We start from the raw sequence: 24,940 nt of genomic DNA, 5'->3' as shown, positions 1-24,940 counted from the left end.
AGGACCTACTTGTCTGGGATTCTATTTCTACTGGGCAGCGGCTGGGCTGGGCTCTGCGCTCCGAGGTGCAAACTATCCATCCAGGAGTTTCCCCTGCGCCCCTCCCGCCCCAGTAAGGCCGAGGCTCTGGCCGGGAGTGTCCGGTCTTCCTGTGAGTTCCCTCAGCCTCTAACCCGAGTCTCCGGTCCGACACCCGAGCTGACCAGCATCCCGGGCTTTCGTGACTCCCACTCCCCGGGCTGCAGGGGTGCAGGGCGCGGACCTCAGAGGATCCAGACGGTCGGGTGGTCGCCCGCATCAGTCCTCCCGGCTCCCCAATCCTCCGTCCCGCCCCGCTCGGTGGTCGCCTTCCCAGCACCACGCCTCACAGCACAGCCAGAAAGGACAGTAACCTGCGGGGACGAGGCCTGTCGATCACACCCAGCTCAGGGCAACACCCACCTCGGTCGACTCAATGAACACCTATTACTTCTGGTCAACCCAGCTCACGCGATTCCACCGATCACACACCTCGCGGAGACGGAAGCAACAATCACCTCAGGCCCATCCAATCACCACTCGTCTCAGGCTCATCCAATCACCACCCGTCTCAGGCCCATCCAATCACAACCCTCCTTCCGCCAACCCAATCAACACCCACCTCAGGCCGACTGGGCGGGACCGGATCCCTCCCGGCCTTCCCCCACTTTCCCGGGGCTTCTGGCCTCTCAGCGGCGGGGGCGTGGCTACAGGTCGGGAGGCGGGACTTCCTGTCCGGCCGGGAATAATTCGATCCAGTCCGGAAGTCAGCTCGTAGTGTGGTTCTTCGTGGGCCTTGAGGCCTACCGTCTGGGTGTCTGGTGGGGTCAGGGCACTCAGTGGTCGCTAGACTGCTGCCTCGGTTCGCCTCTTATTTCCCGGCTGGCGATGGCGACCTACACCTGCAACACCTGCCGGGCGCTGTTGGACGACGCGGAGGCGCAGCGGGCCCACTACAAGACGGACTGGCACCGCTACAACCTGAGGCGCAAAGTGGCCGGCATGGCCCCGGTCGGCGCCGAGGGCTTCCAGGAGCGGGTGCGGGCGCAGCGGGCCCTGGCGGAGCCGGAGAGCAAGGGCGCGGCCACCTACTGCAGCGTCTGCAGTAAGAAGTTTGCCTCCTTCAAGGCCTACGAAAACCATCTGAGGTCCCGGCGGCACGTGGAGCTGGAGAAGCAGGCGGTGAGTCGGCAAGTGGCGATCCTGAATGAGAAGAACTTGGAGAAAGGGCTGGGCGTGGACAGTGTGGACAAGGATGCGGTGAACGCGGCCATCCAGCAGGTCATCAAGGCTCAGCCGTCCACGTCTCCCAAGGAGGCGGCCCCAGCGCCCGAGGCGGAGTCCCGGAGTCCCGTGACCGTGGCCGCTGGAGGACGTGGGACTCAGCAGCGAGACCCGGCCGAGAAACCTCCCCGGCTGCAGTGGTTTGAACAGCAGGCGAAGAAGTTGGCCGAACGGGACGGGGAGGAGGAGAGTGAGGAGGACCTGGATGCAGATGGTGGGGGCCTGTCTGGGGGGCGGGGCGGGGGACGGGGCTGGTCCTCAAGCTTCCAGTTTATCTTTGAGGTTGGAGGGGGGAGGTGTCCGTTTTCAGGTGAAGGTGATGCGTGAGGCTGTTTCCTTGGTTTCTGAAGTGGCTGGTGTGGCCAGCACCCCCACAGGGCGTTTTGTGTGTTTAGTTCACTGCTGTCGATTCAGGGACTGAAACCTTAACGGGGGGTGGGGGGAATAGTTACTTGGTAAATATTTGTAGAATGAAGGGATGCCTTCTCTGTTGAAGAAGGAGATTGTTAACATATGCAAAAGGAGAACATAGTACCCTCACACCATGTGCTGCAGAATGTTTAATTCCATTGGGTTTCTGGTCGTGATGGCTTTGCTCTGAGTTTGAGGTGCTCGGAATCAGCTAGCTAACTTGCAGTGTGAGGCTGGAGCCAGCAACCTAGGCTTCTTGACTTAATGAGCTATTTTCCCCTCATCCCACTGACACTGATTGCATGCGTTCATATGTGCATAGGAAAGGAGCACGTGCTTCCTTCAAGGGGTTTACTGTGCGCTGAAAAAGAAAGATGAAGGCATTCCTTAGCCATGCCGACCGGTGTGTGGTGGGCGACTGGCTGACTTTGAGATCTTCAGCTAACTTCGTGTTTCAAATCTCTGGCTTGCAGACTGGGAGGATATCGATTCTGATGAGGAACTGGAATGTGAGGATGCTGAAGCCACAGAGGAGGAGGAGGAGGAGGAGGCAGAGGAGGAAGCGGCTGGAGGCAGCACCCCGCTTGGTGCCATCCCCGTCACGGACTGCTTATTTTGTCCCCATCATTCAAGCTCCCTCACGAAGAATGTGGCTCATATGACTAAAGTCCACAGCTTCTTCATTCCTGATGTAGAGTATCTTTCAGATCTTAAGGGACTGATTAAATATTTGGGTAAGTTCAGTCGTTTTTTTTTTTTAATGACAAAATACCACATTATTGGGGGGCGTTAGTTTGGGGCTTCTCCTCAGTCTTGGATTGAATGACCGGCCGATTTTGTGAAAATCAGAAACCTGACGGCTGTTTTTTGAATTGTGGGCATAGACAGTGAGCTCTAATCTGGCTGCAAAAAGCTGCTTTCATATTTTTTTCTCAACTTATTTTTCCAGGAGAGAAGGTTGGTGTGGGGAAGATTTGCTTGTGGTGCAACGAGAGGGGGAAGTCGTTCTACTCCACAGACGCTGTGCAGGCTCACATGAATGACAGGAGTCACTGCAAGCTCTTCACAGATGGCGATGCTCTTTTGGAATTTGCAGACTTCTATGATTTTAGGTAAGTCTGGTTTGTAATATCGAGCGAAGCCAGCTGATCACATTTGCATTGGATTTGCATGTGCCCCTACCTGATAACTGTCTGCGTCTGGCTCTGTCCAGTGTCGTATTCTTCATACCTCTTAGCACACTTTTTTAGGAGGTAGTTATTTCCTCTCATTCTGTAGATGAGAAACTGAGTATCACAGAGTTAAACACACATATCTGACCAAGAGAAGATCTCAGGCCCAAACTGTCAGTTTGTGTGGTCTGAAAACTTGTTATTGCTTATTGTGGTTTCCACGGTCAGAAGTTCAGTTTTGCCAGTTACCTCAGGAACAGAGGCAGGGAAGTTAGGCTTCACACCTTGGTTTCCCTGAGAGCCCTTGAATCACAGGCTGTCTCCTAAGGGGCTTGAGCTGGTGGCTGCACCAGGCCTGTCCCAATCACTTGTTGGTGAAATTATTCCACCTTTACCTAGAATCTTGACTATTCCATACATCCTGCAACGAATCCATGCTAGGAATTCTGGAACAGCTGGTTCTTGGTGTCAGTGTGCCTGTGACCTAGCACAGGTGTGCTCTGCGAGCAGGTGTGTGTAATGACCATGCCAGGTGTGCCAAGTCCACCTAATACAGGTGTTCAGGAAAGTCCTGGTCTTTTAAGTTGTCCTTTTGCATTTTTCTCCTGACTCCTCATTTCTCACTTGTCCTGACAGAGAGTTTTTCATTATAGCCACTTTGGTGGCTCTGTAGGGGTATCCATTGTGGTTTTAATTTGCATTTCCCTGATGAGGACTGATGTAGTTGAGAACCCTTTGCATACTAATTGGCCAGCTAGCTCATTTCTTGTGAAGTGTCTGATCAAGTCTTTTGTGTGTTTTTCTATTGGGTTATCTGCCTTACTATTCACATTTTAGTGTGCATTTCTCAAATTATTTTTTATGTGTATTTGTGAATATTTCTAGAAACACAGTGTGCAGTATGATAAATACTAGGGGTGCTCACATGACTCTGTAATTAAAAATTGATCTAAAAATTTAAATATTGAAGTTTTCAGTTGCACTGCTTACATTTCAAAGCACATGTGACTGGTAGCAACATAGTTGAACCCAGAAAGAAAATTTCAACCTTACAGAGTTCTACTGGCCTAGAGTTCTCTTCTAAAACGTGTTTTTCTAATTGTTAAATTACCAAGAGCCGCATCCCCAGTCTCCATTCTCTTCCTCTTACTTTCTGGTTTGCAACCTTCCTAAAGAGAATCAAATACTAGGGGAAGGAATTCAGTTATAGGCCATTTGCTCACTCTTTAAAAACCAATTTTAGGCTCACAGCAAAAGTGAGCGGAAGGTGCAGCGATTTCTTATAGACTCCTCACCACACAGGTGCACAGCCTCCCTCGTTATCAGCGTCCCCCAGGGGTACATTTGTTACAGTTGGTGAACCTATATTGACCCATCAATTATTACTCAAAGTCCGTAGTTTAGGGTTCGCTTTTGGTGTTGTCCAGGCTATGAGTCTGGACAAATGTACATATAATGACATGTATCCGCCATTAAAGTATCATACAGAGTAGTTTCCGTGACCTACAAATCCTCTGTGTTCTCTGCCGTTCATCACTCTCCTGCACCCCAACCCCTGGCATCTTTAATGTCACTATAGATTTTCCAAAACATAGTATAGTTAGAATCATACGGTATGTAGCCTTTTCAGACTGGCTTCTTTCACTTAGTAATGTGCATATAAGGTTCCTCCATGTCTTCTGGTTTGATAGCTCATTTCTTTTTGGTTAATTCCAAAAATATTCCACTGTCTGGATGTACCATAGTTTGTTTACTTACTGAAGTACATCTTGGTTGTTCCCATGTTTTAGCAGTTGTGAATCAAACTGCTGTAAACCTCCATTTGTAGGTTTTTGTGTGGACATAAGTTTCAGCTCCTTTGGGTGAATACCAGGCAGCACAGTTGCTGGATCCTATGGTAAGAGTGTGTTCAGTTTTGCCAGAACCTTCCGAACTGTCTTCCACAGTGGTCGTACCCTTTGGCATTTCCAGTATCACTGAGTGAGAGTTCCTATTGATTCACAGCTTCACCAGCATTTGGTCTTGTCAGTGTACTGGATTTTGGCCATTCTGATAGGTGTGTGGTAGTATCTCACTGTTTTAATTTGCATTTCCCTGATGACATATGAAGTGGAGCATCTCTTTACATGCTTATCTGCCATGTGTATATCTTCTTAGTGAGGAATCTATTAAGGTCTTTGGCTCATTTTTTAATCGGGTTGTTTATTTTCTTACTGTTGAGTTTTTTTTTTTTTTTTTTTTTTTTAATTTTTGGCTGCGTTGGTCTTCATTGCGCGCAGGCTTCCTCTAGTTGCGACGAGCGGGGGATACTCTGTTGTGGTGCGCGGGCTTCTCATTGCGGTGGCTTCTCTTGTTGCGGAGCACGGGCTCTAGGCGCGCAGGCTTCAGTAGCTGTGGCTCGTGGTCTCTAGAGCGCAGGCTCAGTAGTTGTGGCGCACGGGCTTAGTTGCTCTGTGGCATGTGGGATCTTCCCGGACCAGGGCTCGAACCCATGTCCCCTGCATTGGCAGGCGGATTCTTAACCACTGTGCCACCAGGGGAGCCCTTATTGTTGAGTTTTAAGGGTTCTTCCTACATTTGGATAGCAGTCCTTTATCAGTTGTGTCTTCTGCAAATATTTTTCCCAAGTCTGTATCATGTACTGTAATTCTCTCGACGTTGCTTTTCACAGAGCAGAAGTTTTTAATATGACTGAAGTTTATCTTACCCATTTTCTTTCATGGATTGTGCTGCTGCTGTGGTACCTAAAAAGTTGTCAGCAAACCTTAAGTCGTCTAGAATTTGTCCCATGTTATCTTCTAGGAATTTTTATGCGTTTTACATTTAAGTCTGTGGTCCACTTTAAGTTCATTGGTGTTTTACTACAGAAAAATTTTACTACAGAAAAATGCTAACAAGTTGTTTTTTCCTCCAAAATCCTTCAGCTGGCAATTTCTGCATCTATTTATCCCTGTCCCCCCACCCCTTTAGGTAGCAAGTGGGTTTTTCACGTTGACAAATAAAATATATGTCTTTTAGTTAAATTTGGGGTCTTGGTCTGTGTATTAATGCCGTTCCATGGTTCCAGGAGTAGCTACCCAGGTCACAGGGAAGGGGAGGACGCCGACGAGACTGAGGACTCGCCCCCAGAAAGGGCCCTGGAGTACGATGACGACACCATGGAGCTGCTTCTCCCGTCCGGTGAGCGCACGTGTCCAGAACACGCGGCTTCGTGCTGCCGAGATGATCGGGGAGGCGGGTTCCCGTCGCTTCCCTTCCACGCCGAGGGGAGACCCTACAGCTTCACGTGTGTGTTTGTGTTCCCCTGGACGAGGTGAACTCTGAAGGTTGCCCCGTAGCTCTGTCTTGGCTGTTTTGTTTAAATTGCATCAGTGTTTTCCTCACTTTTGTTGTGATTCATAATGCTTTAATCAGTCATTGCCTTTCTTTTCAATACACAGACCTTTTGTATTCTGTTTATTACCTGTTTTCTTGGCCCCATCCAGGTTTTTCTTGTTAAACTTGACTTTGCTCTTATGCCTTGAACTGATTCCTGTTTCCATGGTGGCTCAGACTTGCACATGTTAGTCTGGCATGGGTGGACCTGATTGACAGCGCCCAGGTTTCCTGTCCGTATTCTGGGTGTAGGGGGAGGCTTGGAGTTTGAATTCTGCCTTCTCCTTTGGGGAACAGGATTCATAATGGCAGGATTTTGTCCCAGATATGAATAGAAGAAGGAAAGCCACGAATATGAGAAGTATGCAGTATTGTTTACAGTGTTAGGCTGAGCTAATAGGAATGGGAACAGCTACAGAAGACGCATTTAAAAAGGACAGGGAATGGGATGATAAGATAATAAGATCCTAATAATACCTCGTATTTTCTGAGCAGTTAGCACATTCAGGCAGATATATTATTTTATCTTTACATCAAGCCTTTGAGTTAGATTCTATTATCCTTATTTGATTTATGAGCCAACTGAAGCTTAGACAGGTTGAGTAATCTACTCAGGATCATGGACCTCGTCAGTGAAGGCCTTTCCCCACTCCTCTGCACTGCCTGGGAGATTTGCAGTAATGGTGGGAGCAGGAACAGCCACATTGCCAGTGGAGACGTCTGCCATGAAGAAGCCACCCTGAGGTGCTGCTCTCCACCTGGAATATCACGGCTTAGGTATAGAGAGCTCTGCTTAACCCAGAGTAATCACCTTCTAAGGCTAAGGGCAGCTTTAGACAATGACAGTGAAAGGAAAGTGCAGGCAGAACCTGTCTTGAGGATATAATTCTTCTACAGTGGTAGGAAAGCTGTAATGCAGCAGAATATTGTGGCCTATACAATACGCAGCAGCAAAACAGGCCTAAATATATCACAGAGGACCTAGTCTCATCTTCCCTTGGTGAAAATACTAATGCAGAATCTCAGAAATAAGTTTAATGACTTCTTTTCTAAGACTATTTATTTAGCCCCTTGTTTCATTAGCTTCCCCTTCCTTAACTGGAGACTAAGATCACAGTAGACCTTGAGAAAATGAATGAGATGGTCCCTGCCAGCAGCGTCTGGCATGTAGTAGGATCACTAGGAACGTGGGCTTCATTTTGCAGCAGCTCTGCTCAACAGTGAGCATATCCTATTTTAGAAATATAGTCTATTTGAGAGAAATTTTCATCTGGACTTAAAACGTCTGAAGCTTAAAGACTCCTTAGCTATCTAGACAACACATTTGCCCAGAGCAACCGAGTTTCCTCAGGTTCGCCAAAGCCAAAACTGGGTGTCTTCTCAGGATCTGCTCTTCCTCTCCCTCATCCAGATGGTGACTAATTGCAATTCCTAAATGGCTTTTGGATATTTTTTCTTTTTTTTCCTCCTTATCTGTGTCACCATGAAAGCTTCCTGTCTGGCCATCTCCAATCTGGTTTCCACTTGACCACCAGAAGGTTCTTTCTAAAACAAACACCAGTCTATTTTCTTTTCCCTCTGGAATTCCCAAGGGGAGCCCTTGCCTTCAGGGTCACTTTGTCACGCAGGTGTCTCGTGCTCTTCCTTTTCCTGCCCACATGCAGTTTCCCTCCTCTGGGCCTTTGCCTGTGCGCTGCCTCTGTCCTCCTCCTGCTCCAGGAGGCCGTTCTGAGCTCAGCGCCTGCCCTGAGTGAGGAGAGTCGCCTCTGCTCCTGCCCAGCTGTCATGATGTGGCTCTAGCTCCTTTGTGCCTGTTGCCTGCCTTGCCTTCTTCCCCGTTTCTGTGAGGACAAAGCTAGCGTCTTGCATCTCCGCGCAGTGCCTCAGACACACAGGAGCCACGTAAACGTCTGTTGACTGAATGACTGGCAGGTTGGAGGTGACTTTTAAAAGGAAAGCAAGGTGGCTTCCCCGGGCCTGGCACAGTGCAGGAAAAGCAGAGCAGGGGGAGCCGCTCTGGGCTGCGATGTTGCCTTGGGGGCTGAGAGTCGCATTTGCCTGCAGTCCCGGGCGGCAGATTGCTCTGCCTCTTCGTCATACAGTCAAAGAAGAAAGTGCCGGGGCTTCCCTGGTGGCGCAGTGGTTGAGAATCCGCCTGCCAATGCAGGGGACACGGGTTCGAGCCCTGGTCTGGGAAGATCCCACATGCCGCGGAGCAGCTGGGCCCGTGAGCCACAACTGCTGAGCCTGTGCGTCTGGAGCCTGTGCTCTGCAATGAGAGACCGCGATGGTGAGAGGCCCGCGCACCGCGATGAAGAGTGGCCCCCGCTTGCCACAACTAGAGAAAGCCCTCGCACAGAAACGAAGACCCAACACAGCTAAAAATAAATAAATAAATAGAGTAGCTATTAATTAAAAAAAAAAAAAGAAGAAAATGCCATGAGATTAACTTGAAGGTCCACTTTCTTGGGTTTTGAAAGCATGAATGTCCTTGCTCACAGCTACATGTCCACCTACCAAGTGATGCTGTTTTAAAGTGCTGGATGATAACCTCAGGGCCGCTCTTAAGGGAGACTGGGAAGTAGTGAGTAAGCGGCTTGGTCTTGGAGTGCTGGGCAATATTGTACTGTTAGACTCTGGAGAGGCCAGACCAGCTGCCAGGTGCTGCCTTACCTCAGCGTTCGTCACTAGCTGTGCAGTGTTTTCTGAGTGTATGCATTTTCCTGGGGAAACGCTGTAACATCATAAAGTCACCTGTGTGGCCACACAGATTTTTAAATTTTTTTTATTATTTTATTTATTCATTTGTTTTTTTTAATTAACTTATTTTTTGGCCACGCTGAGCGGCTTGCAGGATCTTAGTTCCCCGACCAGGGATCGAACCCGCACCTCGGCAGTGAAAGCGCGGAGTCCTAAGCACTGGACCGCGAGGGAATCCCCACACACAGATTTTTTTTTGACTGCGCGGGTAAGTGCACTTTTTCTGGGGAAAGGCTGTAGTTTCTGTAAAGCATCTGTGACCTGGAGAAGATTAAGAGCCAAGAATGGAAAAATCTAAATATACAGCATTCGCTGCCTTCCTGGGTCTTCTTCACAGATGACCAGCTGCTGAGACCTGATAATAGAATTTGTTTAAATAGCAACAGCACATAGCATTCTTAGTGAATCAAAGCTACCAATATTTGGAAATTTCTTCCAGCTATACAGTTACATACACTTTTACCATCTCATTTTAAAAACCAGTCATGCTCTAGTCAGTCTTGGTTATAATGAGACATGACAGTTTTTCGTCCATTGGTTTGCCTCAGTACTGACTTGGGGATTTTGTAATGAACCAAGAAAATAGGAAATCTCTGAATAAACACTGTATACATGTGTAGTGATATTACAATAGTATATTCAGTCACCTGGTTATGTCTTTGAACAAATTTACCGTTCAGAAACTTCCTTGATTATGCTCATTTATATGACTGGGTCAGCGTGGATGTTAGCGTGAAGCTGACTTGAGAAGGATTCTAATGTGGAGAGCCTAGGGATACTTAATCAGCTACACTTAGCAGAGTCTGCTTTAAACTGGTTTCGAAAGCAGCGGGTAGTTGTGATTCCTTAAATCTAGTTGCTTCAGGTCAAGTAGATGATCCTAGAGGCAGTGACGTAGAGCATCCGGTAGAGGGCGCTGTGAGCATTTATTTTGAAGCCTGTGGTCTGGCTCAGTTCCTTCCCTCTTTGCTCTTCAGTTCCTGTGGAGCAAGTTGGTGTGAAAACACATCCAGTTAGCTGCTGACTAGCCAGATGAATCTGTTGCTGGATCCACGAGAGGCACATAATCAATCTTCTTAGGAAAATTACAGTTAGAGATATCTTCTTTTTCCCTGTCTAATGTCGCCCAGTGTTAGGCTATTTGTTAAGTAGGAGTGGAAATTTTTTTAATACATTTATTTATTTATTTATTTATTTATTTATTTATTTATTTTTGGCTGCATTGGGTCTTCGTTGCTGCACGCTGTCTTTCTCTAGTTGTGGCGAGCTGGGGCTACTCTTTGTTGCGGTGCACTGGCCTCTTGCTGTGGTGGCTTCTCTTGTTGCGGAGCACGGGCTCTAGGTGCGCAGGCTTCAGTGGTTGTGGCACATGGGCTTAGCAGTTGTGGCGCACGGGCTTAGTTGCTCCACGGCATGTGGGATCTTCCCAGACCAGGGCTCGAACCCTTGTCCCCTGCATTGGCAGGCGGATTCTTAACCACTGTGCCACCAGGGAAGCCCTCGGTCTTTTTTTTTAATTGAAGTATAGTTGATTTACAGTTTTGTGTTAGTTTCTGGTGTACAGCAAGTGATTCTGTTTTTTTAATATATATATATATATATATATATATATATATATATATATATATATATATATTCTTTTTTGTATTCTTTTCCATTTTGGTTTATTACAGTATACTGAATATAGCTCCCTGTGCTATATAGTAGGACCTTGTTGTTTAGTTGTTTTATATACAGTAGTTTGTATCTGCTAGTCCCAAACTCCTAATTTCTCCCTTGCCCACCTCCTTCCTTTCCCCTTTGAGAACCGTAAGTTTGTTCTCTAGGTCCGTGAGTCCGTTTCTGTTTTGTAAAGAAGTTCGCTTGTATCATGTTTTAGGTTAGGAGTGACAGTCTTGTAAGCAGTTCTTACTGTGGCGAAAGATAGATGGACCGGTTGTGGCTTCATCATAACTTGGACATTACCCATCTGTTATTATGGACAGGCGCACCGTGTTCTCTAACGAATTTTCCTGGATGAGGGTCTCCCAGTTGAGCTGTTCGCAGCGCATCGTACTTGGTGCTTAGTGTTAGGTGCTCACTGTCGTTGCCACGGGACACGAGTAACTTTAGACCCTGAATGTTCAGAGGTCTCCTGTCAGGTGTCAGAAACCTTGGCGTTGATTAATGAAACCTTTTCAAGCATGTTTTAAAAGCCAACCTTCAATAATGACGTATTTCTAAATGCTGCTTACGAATGTAAATAAATCGATTTATTAAGTACTAATGACCAGCAGCATTATCATTTAATGATTTTGAGGAAATCATCATTGCAAACTCAGAGCATCCTGACCTCCGTTATAAATAGAAAGTCATAATCAGCAGTGCTGGGCTTTCCTGCTAGAGCCTCCATTTAAGAGTGAGTCCTTCTCCATCCGCTGTATCTCACTTATTTCTTGTGGTTTAGGAGCTTTGTTAACCCTTCTGCTGCCAGAACAGTCAGGTCCTGGCAAACATCTTTTCATCCATATTAGTATCCAAAGGCCACATCATCTTTGAATTGAAAGTTTCTTTTTGTCATCTCTTGCGTCTGATCACCAATCAGTCAACTGGAAGTAACCACTTTTCCATATCTGTGTAGAGAGCGAACTGTTGCCCAGGTAGCTTGCCAGGTATAGGGACTTGAAACGAAATAACCTGACAGAATTTTTTCTTGCAAGTTAAAAATCTAGATCCTAAAAGTGAATATAGCCATCTGCAATAGTTAACAGTATTCTGTTCATGGTCTTTCTGCACAAAATATTCTGAAAGAAATGATTTTATATATATAAGTGTAAAACTTCCATAGCAGCCGTACACAGGGTTCTACCTGGCTGTATTTCCTTAATTCATTTTCAGTGGAAATAGCTGTTCCGTGCCTTGTGTGTATGCTGCTGTTAAATTTCTATGCGTTGATGTCTGTCTGGGAGTGTATTTGATTGCTTATGTTCTAGTTAGTATTCTTGTGAAAGTATAGCCTGGGTTTAGTAAGCTCTCAGGTGATCTCATGCCGGTGGCCCAGGAGCACTTTCCGAGAGCCAGGGCTCTGATGGAGCCTGGAGCGAGTCATCACTGAAGCCCGCCCCCTTCACTTTCACCTACTGTGAAGCTGAGATCCAGGGGTCAGCACACTTTTCCTATAAAAGAGCAGATAGTCCAAAGAGTTCATTCCTGAAAGCGTGATTGACTGGCATGGTTGTATCAGATCCTTCTCAGTAAGTAAAACCTGGAGAGAGAATTCATCTTAGTCATCTTTTAAAATTACGGTTCACCAGGCGACTTCTGTCATGTAGAAAGCAGTAGGGCAGGGTTTCTCAGCTCAGCACTGTGGACGTTTGGGGCAGATGATTCTTTGTCTTGGGGGCTGTCCTGTGCATTGTACGATGTTTAGCCGCATCCCTGGCCCCCACCCACTAGGTGTCAGGAGCCTCCCTCTAGCTGTGACAGCCAGAAATGTCTCCAGTCATTGCCGCGTGTCCTCTGGGGGTAAAATCGCTGGTTTGAGAACCACTGCAATAGAGAATTTAAGCAAAGGAAAAGTGGATTGGTGTCTCTTCTAGACTCAGACTGTGGCTTGTAGACCTAAACATCAGGGCCATTATCTGTGCTTAATCTTTTTTCTATTAAAAAAAAAAGTTAAAACTCCTTACCTCCTAGGACCCTATTATCTGTATTAGTTGAGGGCAGCTATGTGAATTTCTAGGGAAGCACATTGTGGTACAGATACTGAATTTTTCACCTGACAGTGACTTGCCATTATCTCTGTTTTTCAATGTCTCTACTCTTTGGTTTTCCTTCTTTCATTGTTTAACATGCAGCTTCATCTTTCTTCAGCAGGTTAAAGCACTGTTTCTTCTGGCACATCCATTTTCCAGCTAGATAAAAGTGAAAATTCTGATTCAGAAAGCCTTTGCTTTTATAGCTCTGCCTTGAAAAACTATCCAACTCAGTGCTTCAATATTGTTCTTCTGAAAAACAGGTGCCAGAGTGGGTCATCGCTCCTTGATGAGATACTACAAACAGCGGTTTGGCTTGTCACGAGCTGTGGCAGTTGCTAAGAATCAGAAGGCCGTGGGCCGGGTCCTGCAGCAGTACAGAGCCCTGGGATATACTGGCAGCACAGGTACGTCCATGGGGGCCACAGGGACCAGCCCAGGAGCTTGCATTACACAAAGGGCCTCGGGTGAGGTGCTTCCATTCGCTCTGCCCTTGTGGGTCTTCTCTAGGGGAAACTTACCTTCTTGGCTCTGGGGGCTTCTATGACCACTTGAGACATTAATGGCAATAAGCCCAAAGCTCCATGACTTAAAAGCTTTGCATTCCCTAGCACAGTAACTATTTTAAAGCTCATATAAACCATTACCTTTGTCAGGAGGTATAGTTACAAAAATAATTGCTCAGCCACTATCAAAGGTTGAAATTCTCCTGGAGGTTATACAGAGGAATTAAATATCCTTGTGGCAATAGTTTGAGCTGTGAAGTCAAACACGACTTACCTGATATACTTGTAGGTTCTTATACAATGAGTATGAGTAATTTAATTGATTGAAACCTCTGTTTCCTCACTGATAAAGTGGAGATGATATTAATAGGACCTACTTGTAGAGTTGGGCAGGTTGACTGTCCTAATGCATGTATGACGTAGTACGTGCACATAATAAAGGCCAGCTGTCGGTTCTTCCTTCTGTAATTTTTCCATAGGAAACTTAGTAACACTCAGAGAGCTAGAGCAAGCCACTGAAATTGTTAAGCTTTGAAGCATCATCAGTATGAAATTATTTAAATCTATTCTGATGTGTCTGCTGAGTGAAGCTCATTATGCTTGGATCTTCAAGGGGAAAGTCAGTCTACTGAAAACAGTCTGGACAGAAGGGCGAGAGCTGCCTTCTGATGGCCTGGAAAGCTTTGGCACTGGAATCCATTGTAAATGGCTCTGTGTTTATATACACGTAGGTTCCTTCACTATGGCTCCCTGTCAGCTGACTTGGTTTTTTAAAATTAATTAATTAATTAATTAATTTGTGGCTGCTTTGGGTCTTCGTTGCTGTGCACGGGCGTTCTCTAGTTGCGTCGAGCGGAGGCTACTCTTCGTTATGGTGTGTGGGCTTCTCATTGCGGTGGCTTCTCTTTTTGTGGAGCACGGGCTCTAGAGTGCAGGCTCAGTAGTTGTGGCACGCGGGCTCAGTAGTTGTGACTCGCGGGCTCTAGAGCGCAGGCTCAGTAGTTGTGGTGCATGGGCTCAGTTGTTCCATGGCGTGTGGGATCTTCCCGGACCAGGGATCGAACCCGTGTCCCCTGCATTGGCAGGCGGATTCTTAACCACTGCGCCACCAGGGAAGTCCCTCTGACTTGGTTTATAGCCTGCCTTTCTCTGTCCCTTTTGGTCAATGGGGCTTCACCTTTTGGGCTTATAGACCTTTCAGATGATGAAAACTAAAGAGGCTCATCCCAGAAGAATGTATATAGAGAGAAGTTCTGGTATGCAATAAACCCCCCAAGGCCCATTGGATAGAGACCCCAGGTAATAACTCTTGTTTAAATATAAGAACCCACTTACCCGAAACTAGCTTTGATCCTCTGCCAAGTTGGGTTTTCTCTGATCACAGGTCACAGACCTTTGCCTCATCTCTTATCCCCTTTCCAACCCCAGGAGCAGCTCTCGTGCGCCAGCGGGACATGCAGTATGTCCAAAGGATGAAGTCAAAATGGATGCTGAAGATGGGGATGAAGAACAACGCCACCAAGCAGATGCACTTCAGGCCCCAGGTGCTGTTCTGAGTCGGCCGGGGATTGAGCCGTCATCCGTCTCCTGCACAAGCGTCCTCCTTGCCTGGGGACCCGTGGAAGCCGGATCGGACAGCAGACCCTTTTGCTGCTACTTCTCCCTGTACTTCCTCTGTCCTGACCTGATAATAAAAGTCAGAATCATATTGGCTCTCCAGTGTAATTTTTGGACAGGGTTGAAATGTCGTGTTTTTACAAAGTGAGTGCTGTGTCAACTGGACGCAGGCCTTGCTCTTCTCCTGTGAGTTGCTTTGTTGTCTCGGCTTGAAACTGATTTAGGGCTTTCAGAATAGTGTGGGGAATTCAAGAGCGGCTTGTCTGCTCCAAACCCGGTTTAGTTTTCAGAAGAACACCTTAGCATATCATGGCGCTGGGACCTGTGTAAGGGGGCTTTGAGGCTTCTGGAGGAGCAGGGTTGAATGTCCCTCACTGGAACGTATTATGGCTCCCAAGGTGGTGACAGTTTGGGCACGTTCATTAAATCCAGGGAAAGTAAAAGGGCATGTCAGTGGCTTGCTGTCAAGGGTCTTCATTTCTAAATGTGATCCCAGAAAGAATGAGAGTGCTTCACCCTGAGACTCAGTTTCCAGTGCCGCCTTTAGAGTAGGAAGAAAATAAATGTAAATTGTGTAAATTTCATTTTAGAAACAAAAACGACCTCAGGGTTCAATCTCTCAAGAGATGCTCAGTTTAGGTGGTTTAGGGGGAAGGTCATGATATATTGGAAATGAAAGTAAACATGAAGTTCAAATCCATTGAGCTACCTTTCTGACTTTGGAAAAGTGACCTGGTCTTTGAAATCTGTAAAATGAGGTGTTTATTACCTCATAGGTTGTTGTGCGGTTAATTCAATCAGCCACAGACCCGTCCCTCGCTCAGTCCCCAGCACAAAGTAAGTGCTTCACGTTCTCCCTGGTGGAGCAGGTGCCCCTCGGAGGAGGAGGACGTCTGGTCAGCGCAGTGGTCTTTCTGAGGAGTGGCTTCAGGGATGCCTGGAGATCGTGTTTGCCCTGACCATGCCCTCAGCAGCCCTCGCTAGCTAGAGACACATCTTTTTCTTTAAATTTTGGGTGTAGAATGGAATGAATTATATTTCGTTAGTACGCGGGTTCACTGTGTAACAGTGGAGGGCTCCCTAGTTTAATTTTACTCCTTCATCCTGTTGTCTAACATTCTCATCACACAAGTACCCACCTTCTTGTGTTTGACATCTTTGAATCTATATCCTGAGAAAACGATATAGTGCTTGGCATGGGGTATGTTTTTAATCTGTACTTAACTGAACGTACAGGACATTGTGCTGTATTTCTTGTCAGTTCTGTTCTTCTTTCAGTATTTTTTCACTCGACTCGATAAGCCTAATTCATCTTCTGACTGCTGGGAAGTGTCCATACTGTGTTCTCCACACAGAACTCGCCTCCCCCTGCGCTGACCCCTCCTCCTCTCTAACCCCCGAGTCCCACACCAGCACCGCACTGTTTGAGGGCCTCGTTTATATTGGTGCCCTTTTAATTTCGAGGCCTTTTTACCTGTGAGTGGCGATGAGGACAGCGTATTTGCTGACCTGAAAACATTCCATTTATGTATTATCTACTTCTTCCAGTCTTCAAGAGACTCGTTCTGAGTTAAGTTTGTGAAGCAATCCACTGTCACCTCTATCCACATCATAACTTTTAAAAATTCAGTTTATTTGCCTTTCTGGAGTAAAACTCTACTTGGGAAAGAAGGCAAAGAAAGAAGATTTAAACAACTCCTCTAGTTAAAGAAACAAAACAGCATGAGAAATGAGCTTGTTTGGCGGGGTGGACTTCTTTGTGGCTCAGGAAAGTAGGGAAATGTCTGATACTGGATTTCCTTGTCATTCTCTCCTTTGATGTGTGTCTATTTTTCATCCTCTGGGTGCACTGTGCCCCACTCTCTGACTTCTGTAGTTGGGATTCCTGGGGCTTCTGGCTCATTCCCACACAGCAATTTGCTACCAGGTCTCCCCACTTTGGTCCTTTCAAGGCTGCATATTCTTGACCTGATGTCATGCCGATCACATTGGAGAAGGGACAGGACCTGTCAAACTACCAGCTTAGAGCCTAAGGAAAAGCGCCCATCCTTAACTTCACACTTGATCATTTTTAATTTCACTACTTACAATATATTGTTGACATAGTGCTTTTGTCTTTCTCCAATTATTTATTCACATTTAAAAAAAATATTTATTTATTTATTTATTTATTTATGGCTGTGTTGGGTCTTCGTTTCTGTGCGAGGGCTTTCTCTAGTTGCGGCGAGTGGGGGCCACTCTTCATCGCGGTGCGCGGGCCTCTCACCGTCGCGGCCTCTCTTGTTGCGGAGCACAGGCTCCAGACGCGCAGGCTCAGTAGTTGTGGCTCACGGGCCTAGTTGCTCCGCGGCATGTGGGATCTTCCCAGACCAGGGCTCAAACCCGTGTCCCCTGCATCGGCAGGCAGATTCTTAACCACTGCGCTACCAGGGAAGCCCTAAATTAAATATTTATCCAAATTAACCCCAAAGTAAATTTTTATTAAATCCAAATTTTTAGTTTAATCCTTATCAATACTTCCTAACACCTATTATCTGTAAGATAGTTAGTTGTCTAAACTGACAGTAGATGCCATAGTAATCCTATTAAAGTTTCTGCATTAGGACCAAGTTAGCACTGGCTGCTGTAGCTGGCTGATGGTGACTTGTGAGGACTCTTTTCTCCTGGGAGTAATCCCAGGATCAGATGGACCTTGCAAGTTGATTCATCTGTCTTTGGTTGAGACATCAAGACTGGGATCAAAAGTAAGAGAATATAATCTCCTTCCCTCTCTGTGTATTTTACCAAAGCCCCAGGCAGCTTTGCTGATTGGTTGCACCACCCATCTGCAGACTAGATGATGACTCGATGTATTCTTCCTGCTTTGTGGACTCTGAATTTGTGCTTTACAGAGTACAAAGTGCTTTATTGTGCCATTTTTTGTTTCTCCACTGTGAAGTGTAGGTAACATTCCTATTTCACACATGAGAAGACAGATTTAGGGAAGTTCAGTAACCTTTGTAAGGAGACAACAAAAAGAAGCCAGAGATTTCTGGTCCAGCGTTCTTAATGTCGCCACATGTTCATACAGAATTTTCAGCAGCATCTCATCCTAAGGAGCACACTCAGTGGGGCTGTAAACATCTATTCAAGTCCCTTCTATTTGCAGCAGCTGTGAAAGAATCTTGTTCTAAATTGAGAAACACATGGAATTTAATATGTCCTTTAATGTTACATGCATGATGCATACATAGTTAACATAAATGTTACCACATAAAATATCTTTTCTTGCCTAGAATGTGAATGAATTTGGCCCTCAACCAATTTTGGTCATTTGTGGATTCTTAATTTTAAGTTGCTTTCCTCTGTCTGAGATTTTTCAAAACTCTGTAAGATTCCATTGGACATGATTAATTTGGAATTCACAATAATTCATCTGTAGGAGACCAGATAATTGCTGTGTTTCCAACTCAACAAGCGGGCATTTTTGCAAGGGAACTGCTTGTAGTCCTAGAGAAATGTATAAGTGCATTGAAGAATACCTGTCATTTAATTTAGACTCATTTGCAGTTGGCACGTTAATTATTAATGCCACTGAAACTGATGGAGGTTAGGAAGATTTGATTAGCTTGTTAATGCTGCAAACATTTCAATGTTAAAATAATAATTTATTGATTATTTGTGGGGCTGACTGTTCTTCTGTAGGTCTGCTCTATCTTCCTGGGCACAGAGCTTCCCAGCCAGACTATATTTCCCAGCCTCCCTGGTAGCAAGGTGTGGTCATGTGACTAAATTAGGGCCAATGGATGTGAGCAGAGGTTGGATTCAATCTAAGTACAGATCATCTCCAACTTGGAGACAAGCAGCATTTTTACACTCTGCCTCTTTTTCCTCTGCCCACCTGGAGGTGAGGTGTTGCCACTTTCACCCATGTTGCCACTCTCATCTCAGAGGACAGCAGAGTGATTGAGTGAAAGGAACCAGGGTCTCTACATGGCATCATGGAGTAGGGCTGCCTTGCTGACCCAAGCTGGCTGGGCTATTATGTGAAATAAACTGAAGCCACTGTGTTGTGGAGTTTCTGCTACAGTAGCCTCGCTTATAATCTAATAGAGTAAAACCCCAGGGTAATGCTAATATGACCTGTCATAATGCAACAGTGTTGGAGATTCAATTGTCAAATTTCTGGTTCATAGCTTTCCTCTTGGTCTTGTTCTCAAACTGAGGTGGGCTAGATCCTTCTCTTTATGCAGGATTGGGGGACAAGTTAGGAAAAAAGTGCCTTACAATCATATGGGAATTTCTCAGGTCAGTATGTTCACTATGTCTCTTTTTTTATTCTTTCAGAGACAGTCAGAGACAGTAGAAACTGAAAACGAATATTTGTTATTAACTTTGTATGGCAGCTTTGCAACATGCTGCTAATTCTTTGACCCTGTTCCCATGGAGAGGCAGGATCTATCTCCCCTTCCTCTGATGCTGGCCTGGCCTTAGTTGACTTGCTCATAACCAATCAAATGCAGCAGTAGTGATGCTGCTGATTCCGCAGACAGTCACATAATGCAATTCAGCTCCACCTTGCTTCCTTGGCCGCTGACCATGTAAGAAGTCTGACTCCCTCAAGGAGGTCAGGCTGTACAAAAGCCCAGGTTATGGGGAAAGGTCACTGTAGGTGCTCTGGTTGACGGTCCCAGCTGAGGTTTCAGTCAGTGGCCAACACCGACTGCCAGCATCGGAGGTCACCATCGTGCACGCCCAGCCCAGTCGAATCTTCAGATGACGGCAGCGCCCACTGACATCTGACCACAACCATGTGACAGATCCTAACCAAAAACTGCCCAAATGAGATTTCCCCAAATCCCTGGCCCACAGAGGCCGTGAGCATAATAAAACAGTTGTTTTACACCACTGGGTTTACACAAGCAGTAGTGACTAGTACACTTTACCATTATACCATCACCTGTTTTGCACAATTGGCATTTTGGTTTCCACTTGCCAACTTTTGGTGCAGTTTTCCTGTCAATATGACTTCAAAGGCAAGGACTTTACATACATTACTTATGTTACTTAATCTTTACAACATCCTTATCAAGTAGATATGATTATTATTCCCACTGTACAGCTCAGGAATCTCAGGCATAATTGGCCAGGGTCTTGCTGCTCTACATCACTATGCTATCATCTGTGCCGCTTGAGTCATAGAATTGCAGACTTTGGTGACACATTGAACTGACCCAGATCAATTTCCACCTCCCACCTCTTCCCTCCCATCTGGGTTACACACAAGAACCTGGACGCTCGGGATGGTGTCATGTGACTCATCTGTGGAACACGTCAGTAACTGACAGCAAGGGAAAACAATTATCTCCATGCTGGGCTTGATACTCACTATACTACTCAGCAAAGTCAAACTTTTTCAACTCCTTCAAACGACCTTTTAGTACAAACTATTTTCTGAGTAAACATGATGCATTTCTTTGGAGGAAATGAATGCACCTATATTTAGCATAGACCGACAAATATATTAAAAGTGTTTAACTATACTAAAACATCAAATCTGTATTTGTTAAAGAAATCTACAATTTTGATTCTATTGAATCCAAGGCATTCATTATTATGTTACTCCATGATATTCTATTATTAATGACCACATTTGGTATTGCATCAGCAAATACCATTTTCACCTTGGGTAATGTGTCTCAGACATGTTGTCCTGACCAAGATCATCCATTTTCTAAACCCAGCATCTGCAAATGTGGAAAATAAGACTCTGTTTATAAAAGTGATGGATTTTAGTTTTTCTGAAGAGATTTGTATTATGCTTAGTACTGGTCGATGGGAATATGAAATTGACAGTAAACAGAAACGCTCGTAACATTTATGCTTGAAGCATAACTTTCCTTCCAAGGTGTCCTTCCTATTGCTAATTCAATGAATGAAATCTATTTGGATAATTTGGTAGTGTCTTCTTTTTATTCATCTTGAAGCATGGGGGTGTTTTTCATGATATAAACACAAAAATGTATAATGTAAAAATTCATAACAGTAAAAGCTAAAACAAAGAGCTATTATTATGGGCCAGGCAGTGCTGTGTGCACTTTTAGATGTGTGACCATTGTGTTCTCATAACAACTATGCGTGGTAGGTAATATCCCCATTCATCCAAGTGGGGAGACTGAGGCACTGACACCCCTTTACACTCGTCCAAAGCAGTGAGGACTCAAAAGAGCTTTGAGGTTTGTTGGGTGTCTTTATTGATATAAAATGTGTTAAGAATTAAGACGGAAAAAATTTAAATGTGAAGCCTTTTAAAAATACTAAAATCATCACATATTAACAGTAATACATTTTTAAGAAAATAAGTATAATTCCTTCAAATACTGCAATGTGAAGAGTGAATTTATTTTACCCCTTTTCAAATGTCTTTCACATCCAGCTGAACAGATGACAATGGGATTTTCCTCTCTGCATCTGCACTCAGTCTACTGTACGACACACATCACATAGATGGTGCAAACTCCCTGTACCCTGATGGGAGAACAAGAGTGAAAAGGGAAAATAACATCTTAATATTATTATGAAAATAGCAACCCCCCTGAAAAGTTCTTGGTGACAGGCAGGGGTCCCTGGATCACATTTTGAGAACCACTGCCCTACACTTTTCTGCCTTTCGGTACACAGGGGAGATGTCTTTCCTTAAGAAGTAGTGTCCTCACGTACACCCGGGCCTGGAGTCTAGTAGGAGCAGGACCGGTGTGGTCAGAGGCTGGGGTGCCATCCAGGTTCTGCACCTGGTGGTTCTTGACCTTCACTAAGTTACTTGTTTCTCTGTGTCTCAGATTCCTTATCTGAAATAGGGCTAGTTATGGATCCCTTCCAGGGGCATTGTAGCCATTCCAAAAGCTAGGTGACAAAATACCGAACAGGGGCTGACACACAGAGAATGGCTTTATAAAGGGTAGCCGTTTTTTCAGATTGGCCAGTGATGGCGAGGAAAGGAAGGAGAAGGGTCACACATTCCTATTTCTAGAGAGGACCGACTCCACTCACGCCAAGCCTAGAAGTAGCCTCATGTCTGTTCAGGCCAGGTTTTGATGCCACATGATTTACAAAAAATTGTTCAGTGTTCAGAGCTCTGGGCATTTTTGGACAGATTGTGGGCTTTACCAAATGTTACTGTGCCAGCACCAAGCTAAGGATCATGCTGGTGCAATTTCATTCAATTCTCTCCACTCCATGACCACGAAGCAGACATCTCAGGATCCAGAAAGATCTTTGCTACTTTTTGCCTTTCAACCAGATTTACAGGATCCCAGGTTTGCAGCAGTGGCCTCTGACTTTCTGTCCATGCCTGTTGCCTGTAATTAAAAGGCTAAACGTTTATTATATTTGGGTGGGTGAGGGAGTTAGACATGCAGAGTTTGTATGTGTGCGCATGTGTGTATTTCAGAATGAACCCAATGGCAGTCACAGATGACTTAATGAATGCAGAGAAAGTTTATATTTCATTTGTTGAAAATCTACCTTAGCCAGGAGGCCAATTTTCTGAAGAATAAAGATAAGGTGAGATGATCTGTTTTACATACCGATAAAACCCTTTACCTAGTACACTCATAAAGATAGAAATTACACACAAGGCCACATTAAAAACATCTGTAAACAAGAGCCCAAACTGATTATTTTAGGTTCATAATCTCTAATTTACAGAATTTCAGGGAGAAATCAACCTTGAAGTTGTTTGAAGATAAAAGTTCTGGCTATGAATTAATGTTGAAAAATATGAAAGGATTACAGGTACTTGGAAGAAAACGTCTAAGGGATTCATCAGAATTTGAAACTGTACAAATATATGACAGAGCTTGGGGATCTTGAGAAACCACTTCAGCCGTTGCTTTCTTTTGGATTTTATAATTTGCAACTTCAAAGAAAAAATAATTTTAAATGATTTTTTAAGCTTCTACCTACATTATTATTCCGAGTTTAGAGGGAAATAAATTTCATTTATTTGGACATCGTACATGCCAAAAATGTAAATGCTGGCCTGTTCCATTGATTCTGTTCCATTGATTCTTACTTAAATACATCTATACATTTGAAATTATATTGGACGTCTTTAAGTTTGCTGCTGTCAGCATCGTGGTATTAAAATGTCCCCTCCCCGACCATGTCGAAATGCAGCAAATATTTGTTAAAAGGCTAACTTTTTAAACTACTGATTTTTATTTAAGTAGATATGGCTGCTGCAGTGAGTTGGGAGGACTTGATTTTTCTCCTTTTATCTCCCTTCCTTCCTTCTTTCCTTCCTTCCTTGCTGTCTTCCTTCCTCCCTTCTCTCTCTCTCTGTCTCTCTCTCTTTCTTTCTTTCTTTCTTGTTGTTATGTTACCCTTCAAAAGTGGATTTTAACGTTTCTATGAACAGTAAACCACTGATACTTCATTGCCTTCATTATCTAGAATTCTTTTAGGAACAACAATTACAATCACAACATTTAGCTGAACCCAGGGCTTCTCCCAAGATCCCTGGTAACGAGGGTGTGACAGTAAACCTGGGCTCATGGATGCCTATCTAATTTCGTTACCGTGGATACACCAACTCGACCACTCAAATCTGTGTTGTAGTGTATGCTGTGATGTGCTGCCTAATCACCCCTCCGGGACTGAGGCGCTCGTTCCCCCACATGCCAGGAGAGCTGGCCTTTGATGCCTCACTGATGAGCCCCTGTCCGGGAACAGCCCTTAGCCGAAGGAAGCTGCCCCGCCCAAGGCCACGCCCCCTCCGCATCCAGTGGCTGGTCCCCTTGCCTAGATCAGGACAACTCTGACAGCTTTTCCAGCTCCAGAGCTTTCCATGGGACTGCTTAAGGCCTTTATTGCAACTGCATCATAGTTCAACTTCTCCCTATGTGGATTCCTTTTTCTCTCGCTTGCTTATAGGTATAGAGCCCCAAAGCACTCCCCAGTAAAAAGTCCTGAATGTAATTCTCCATCTCAAAGTTTGTTTTCAGGGAAGAATAACTGAAAGCAATGGTGGCAGGAAAGGCCCAAGGAAGGAGGCTCTTACATGGGATTTGGTGCTGGGTCACCAGCTGGCTGCAGTCAATGAGGGCACCATCTCTGGGGGTGGGTGGAGTACTGTTAGCCCCCAGCATGCTGTAGCCCTGCAATTGTTAGCGGCGAGACAGCTGGGAGGGAATGCATAGATGGGTGCAGGATCTGGGCATCTGAGACATTCAAGGGAAGTGGTGATTGTAGGGACAGTGGAATTGGATGGTTGTTGCTGAGTGCTATAATATGACTTAGAGAAAGGCAGTGAAAGGCTGGAGTGATTAATCACCAATCTAAGTCAAAGTGTGAAAGCCAAAGGGCTATGGAAGTTTATAAAGAGACTCTCACCTCCTGCAGCCAGAGGCAGAAAAAAAATGCCAGAATTCAACCTTGGACTTAATTGGAAGGCCAGCAGAGCTCCAGAGAAGTTTGAATTTTCAACCCCAGCAAGTCTGCTATGCCAAGGTCAAGGCCCTAACTGGGAATAAATGAAATGCTGAGACTTGGGATGCAGACACTGTGTTCATGTACTATGAAATATCTCGAATCGTCAAATGCCCTTGAACCCTCTGGGCCTACTCTTCCCTATGAAAAACTAGTGCCGCCCCCTTGCTTGAAGATGAGGCAGAAGCCTCTTCATCAGCATCATAAGACAACATGCTCCCAGCTCAGGGTCCGCCCCTAACTCCATAACCTCGACACTAGGGATGGAGTTAGGGGCACTATCTAGAATGGGGATCAGCAACTACAGCCTATGGGTCAAGTCCAGCCTGTAGTCTGCTTTTTTGGACATAAAGTTTTATTGAAACACAGCTATGCCCATTCAGTTACATATTGTCTATGGCTGCTTTCATGCCGCAGTGAGAGACTTGAATAGTTGCAACAGAGCCTAAAACATTTACTACTATTTACTGGCTCTTTATAGGGAGAGTTTGCTGACCTCTGAACTAGAGTCAAGTCATAATAAAACCCAGCAGGAGAAGTGCTGGTCCTGATAAGGGAGTAAAGACAAAATACACTAAGGAAGATGAAGGTCCTA

The 24,940-nt window shown here is 45.2% G+C and overlaps 1 protein-coding gene across 3 annotated transcripts; it reads left to right on the top strand.

Moving 5' to 3' along the window:
- The first annotated feature begins 743 nt into the window (after window positions 1–743).
- ZNF622 (zinc finger protein 622) lies at window positions 744–15,040 on the top strand. Of its 3 annotated transcripts, XM_082380349.1 has the most exons (6): window positions 744–1,516; window positions 2,187–2,447; window positions 2,663–2,825; window positions 5,953–6,065; window positions 13,018–13,161; window positions 14,689–14,968. In XM_082380349.1, the coding sequence occupies exons 1-6, from the start codon at window positions 907–909 to the stop codon at window positions 14,814–14,816; spliced, it is 1,419 nt and encodes a 472-aa protein (XP_082236475.1). In that variant the 5' UTR covers window positions 744–906; the 3' UTR covers window positions 14,817–14,968. The 3 variants fall into 3 exon arrangements, with proteins under 3 accessions (XP_082236475.1, XP_082236477.1, XP_082236476.1); XM_082380351.1 differs by lacking the exon at window positions 13,018–13,161; XM_082380350.1 differs by lacking the exons at window positions 5,953–6,065; window positions 13,018–13,161 and having other exon boundaries at window positions 14,689–15,040.
- Window positions 15,041–24,940: the final 9,900 nt, after the last annotated feature.

This window comes from Balaenoptera borealis (genome assembly GCF_965194805.1).
Source record: "Balaenoptera borealis genome assembly, chromosome: 2".
Classification (NCBI taxonomy): Eukaryota; Metazoa; Chordata; class Mammalia; order Artiodactyla; family Balaenopteridae; genus Balaenoptera; species Balaenoptera borealis.
This window is presented reverse-complemented; position numbering and strand designations above follow the sequence as displayed.

What these genes read in the sequence shown, in the direction of transcription:
- ZNF622 (XM_082380349.1), top strand. Translation starts at nt 907, where the DNA reads ATGGCGACCTACACCTGCAACACCTGCCGGGCGCTGTTGGACGACGCG. An exon ending in GGAGCTGCTTCTCCCGTCCG is followed by an intron (nt 6,066 to 13,017) that starts GTGAGCGCACGT and finishes TCTGAAAAACAG; the next exon opens with GTGCCAGAGTGGGTCATCGC. An exon ending in GGGATATACTGGCAGCACAG is followed by an intron (nt 13,162 to 14,688) that starts GTACGTCCATGG and finishes TTCCAACCCCAG; the next exon opens with GAGCAGCTCTCGTGCGCCAG.